This window comes from Borostomias antarcticus (genome assembly GCF_949987555.1).
Source record: "Borostomias antarcticus genome assembly, chromosome: 18".
Lineage (NCBI taxonomy): Eukaryota > Metazoa > Chordata > Actinopteri > Stomiiformes > Stomiidae > Borostomias > Borostomias antarcticus.
Window position 1 is genome coordinate 13,657,706 of NC_140251.1, and position 4,258 is coordinate 13,661,963.

Below are 4,258 nucleotides of genomic sequence, written 5' to 3' on the forward strand. Positions count from 1 at the left end.
GGATGCACCAATCGCTATCGCGTATCCCCCTCTACAGCTAGGCTTGCTGGGGTGGGCGTGGCCGGAGTGGCTAGTAGCCCTGGGCTGCGTTCCGAATCGCATACTTCTACTTCTTACTACCAGTACCTACTACAGCTGCCCTTAGAAAGTACGTACTTTGCAAGCAGTAGGCATCCAATTGGGACATACTACCTTGTCATAACATTGCGCCTTGAAATTAGCCCACATCCGTCGCTGTCCATAACGCGACATTCGTCTACAGCTGTCAACTCGCGCATGTGACGCACATTACCGCTGCGCAAAGGATTGTGGGTCAGAATAGCCAGAAAAGCCTGCTGGCGTGCATACTGCAAAATACGACCGGATGTAGTAGGTCATCCTGGTACTTTTGCCATACTGCATGTGGCATACTATGTATTGGGACATACTACATTCTGTTTTGGCATACTATATAGTAGGGTAGTAGGCGATTCGGAACGCAGCCCTGGTCCTCACCAGAGGCACTGAGGGTCAGCAGGCAGAAGACCAGGTTTCACTTCCTGCTGGATCAAGCCTGTTTAACCCCTAATCATTCAACCCCCAAAAAGCTAAGAACTTTGAAACATCGAGACGGATGCACACACACACACACACACACAAACGAACGCAGCTGCATGAGGCAGCCTCGTAAGGTGCAAAGAGGAGACTCCACCTTGACTGTGCGTTCCAGGTTTTCTGGGAAGAGCGAGGAATTATGGCTCTACCTGGAAAACCTGAACAGCAGCGCTGGCGCCACCGACCGCCACGTAGGCACACGCACGCACACACACACGCACACACACACGCACACGCACACACACGCGCACACACACACACACACACACACACACACACACACACACACACACACACACACACACACACACACACAGCATCACAGAGCGCAGGTCCTGTTCTGACTACATTACATTACATTACAGTCATTTAGCTTTAGACTACAGCCTCACAGAGCCAGGCCTCGTAGGTAAATGGCAGTGTAACCGTGGGGGCCAGGCGGTGGATTGTGGGGGCCGGGCAGTGGATTGTGGGGGCAGGGCGGTGGATTGTGGGGGCAGGGCGGTGGATTGTGGGGGCGGGCGGTGGATTGTGGGGGGCGGGCGGTGGATTGTGGGGGGCGGGCGGTGGATTGTGGGGGGCGGGCGGTGGATTGTGGGGGGCGGGCGGTGGACCGAGGGGGCGGGGCGGTGGATTGTGGGGGCGGGGCGGTGGATTGTGGGGGCGGGCGGTGGACCGTGGGGGGCCGGTCGGTGGACCGTGGGGGGATCGAGGGGTCGATGCCAATGAGGGACGACATTTTGCATTGATACAGAAAAAAATAAAAAGTTCTAATACAACACGTGTGTACTGTAGGTAATTGTCAGGTAATAGGAGACATGATCCGGTAACACTTATCAGACCCTGTTTAGGCAGGAGGGGTCTGGGTGGTTGGGGGTGGGGGGGGTGCGGTTAGGGGGAGATGCAGCATAGCTAGCAGCATGGCTCTCCTTCACACGGGGGGGGGGGGGGAGGCAGCATGGCCAGGAGGCAGAGAGAACTACATTAGACAGATATACATGTGTGGGAATGTGAGGGCACGATAGGGCCCAGCATGAGCCTGGGGGGTGGGGGGTGTGGTGTCTGGGGTGGGGGCGTGGTCTCTGGGGTGGGGGCGTGGTCTCTGGGGCGGGGGCGTGGTCTCTGGCGGTCTTCAGGACTCCTGTGGCACCACCTCCATCATCTTCTGACAGAGAGCTGTGGTCGAGACTGGAGAGAGAGACACACACACACACACACACACACACACACACACACACACACACACACAGTCAAAAGAAAATCAAAAAAACAAATTGCACCCTCAACAGATACGTTTCATCAGATAGGTTTTTTTGTGTGACTTTCTAGACTTTCTAGCTCCCCCAGAGGTGCTGGGTCCCAGGAAGGAGCTCTGGCATCAGCAGAGGAGGAGGAGGAGGAGAAGAGGAGGATTAGATGGAGGAGGAAGTGGAGAACAGGAGAATGAGGAGTAGGAGGAGGGGTGGGGGGGGGAGGTGGAGGAGGAGGAGAAGAGTAGGAGGACGAAGAAGAGGATGAGGAGGAAGGGGAAGAGGAGGATAAGGAGGAGAGTGAGGAGGAGAAGGAGGAGGAAGAGGAGGATGAGGAGGAGGGGGAGAAGGAAGAGGAGAAGAAGGAGAAACTCACAGATAGCCTGCAGGATCCACTTGGGCTTGTTCTGCCACCACACGCCAAAGTAGTAGACGGGCACGCCGGTGGCGATGATGCCGAACCCGATGGCGCATTCCTTAGGAGTCTTCCAGATGGACACCACGATGAGGAACAGGCAGGCCAGCACGAAGCTGATGGGCAGCAGGATGTTCACCTGAGAGAGAGAGAGAGAGAGAGAGAGGGAGAGAGCAAGAGAGAGGGAAAGAGAGGGAGAGAGAGAGAGAGAGAGAGAGAGCAAGAGAGAGAGGGAAAGAGAGGGAGAGAGAGAGGGAGAGAGGGTGAGCAAGAGAGAGAGAGAGAGAGAGAGAGAGAGGGAGAGAGAGAGAGGGAAAGAGAGAGAGGGAGCGAGAGAGAGAGAGAGGGAGAGAGAGAGAGAGAGAGGGAAAGAGAGAGAGGGAGCGAGAGTTGTCAGTTGTGGTCAGGAAGTAAACAGTATGCCAGATGCCAGTGGTGTGCAGGTCTGAACTGATCTGATACTCATCAGGATCATGTGCAGTGGTTGACTTCTGGGTGTTAGGAAAGCAGGGGGGTTGTAGATCAGTGATTGTGCCCAGCGCCTGTGTCAGGCTGTGGAATGTAGCAGGGAAAGCCATGCCCCGGAATATAAAGCAGGGAACAGGGCATCAAGCACCAGACACGCACACACACACACACACTCACGCGCACGCACACACACACACACACACACACACACACTAACTACACAGACCCACACACTACACAGACACAGAGATACAAACACACAAACATTACTCACAGACACACGCACACCCACACACACACACACCCACACACAGCAGATGTATCTGTGCGGGACAGATGGATGTGAGCATGGCGCTGGCCGGCCTCTTTCACTCCGCTTCCCCCGCATGCTCCGCCCCTTCATTAGCACATCGCCATGTCAACCAGGCACACGAGACGTGTCGGGCGCCATTACGGCTCCGCTGGTGGGGGGGTGGGGGGGGTTCGTGGCAGAGGAGGGGACAGAGGGAACATAACTGGACCGTGAACCTCCCTTCCCCTTCAGCTGCTGACAACCAAAACTGTCCAGTCGACCGTGTCCGGCTTCTTTTTGTTTTGTTGTTTTTGTTTTCTACACTAGGCAGGTTGTTGTCAGTCTCACTCCACGTCCCTCCCCCCCTCCCTCCCCTGTCTCCTTCTGTCTCCTTCGCTGTCTCACGCCATCTTTCTCTCTCTCCCTCTCTCTCTCTTTCTCTCTCTCCATTTATCTCTCTTTCCCTCTCTTCCCGACTTCCGTCTCCGTTTGCCGACAGGGTCCTGCCAATCACGGCCTGGCCGCCGGGTGTAGCCCCGCCCCCCCCCTACCTTGATTGGTCGCTCCCTGTCGGGTTCCTTGTAGCGCAGCCACATCATGCCCAGGATCGCCATGGCGATGCAGAGCCAGTTGAAGAAGCTGAAGAAGTTGATGACGGAGAAGATGTCGTTGGAGAACGCGTAAAGCAGCGTCATACCGCACTGGGGGGAGAGAGAGAGAGAGATAGAGAGAGAGAGGAGAGAGAGAGAGAGAGGGGGGGAGGGAGGGAGAGAGAGAGAGAGGGAGAGAGAGAGAGGGGGGGAGGGAGGGAGAGAGAGAGAGAGAGAGAGAGAGAGAGAGAGGGAGGGAGGGAGAGAGAGAGGGAGAGAGAGAGAGAGAAATGTTAGAGCTAAGACCTTTGGGGTGAGACCCAGAGAGGTGGTCAGAAGGCCATGAGAGACAGCCTTGTGCGCAGGGGAAGAGGTCAGGGTGACCCTCAGGGTGACCCCATGCACCATTCACACCATGACATGCCCTGGGAAATGGGTGGCCTTGGTGAACTGGTGATAGCCGCTGCACCTGCTAGGACTGTTGTTTGTGCTGCTGTATAAACGTAATCTGAATTGAGTACTCAAGAGATTTAGACTTGAGTGTCCTTCCACAGGGGTTACGTACTAAAGTGTGTGTGTGTGTCTGTGTGTGTGTGTGTGTGTGTGTGTAGGGAGGGGGGTTATGTACTGTACTAAAGTGTGTGTGTGT

At 55.7% G+C, this 4,258-nt stretch overlaps 1 protein-coding gene across 1 annotated transcript in view; it reads right to left on the bottom strand.

The window, feature by feature from the left end:
• Nucleotides 1-1,701: 1,701 nt before the first annotated feature.
• slc7a5 (solute carrier family 7 member 5) overlaps nucleotides 1,702-4,258 on the bottom strand; it is a gene marked incomplete at its 5' end in the record, with an annotated part of 29,488 nt that continues 26,931 nt past the window's right edge. The window contains 3 exons of the mRNA XM_084453130.1: nucleotides 1,702-1,782; nucleotides 2,221-2,398; nucleotides 3,571-3,720. Coding sequence (XP_084309256.1) covers nucleotides 1,727-1,782; nucleotides 2,221-2,398; nucleotides 3,571-3,720 — 384 coding nt within the window. The 3' untranslated portion in view covers nucleotides 1,702-1,726. The remainder of the gene's footprint in view (nucleotides 1,783-2,220; nucleotides 2,399-3,570; nucleotides 3,721-4,258) is intronic.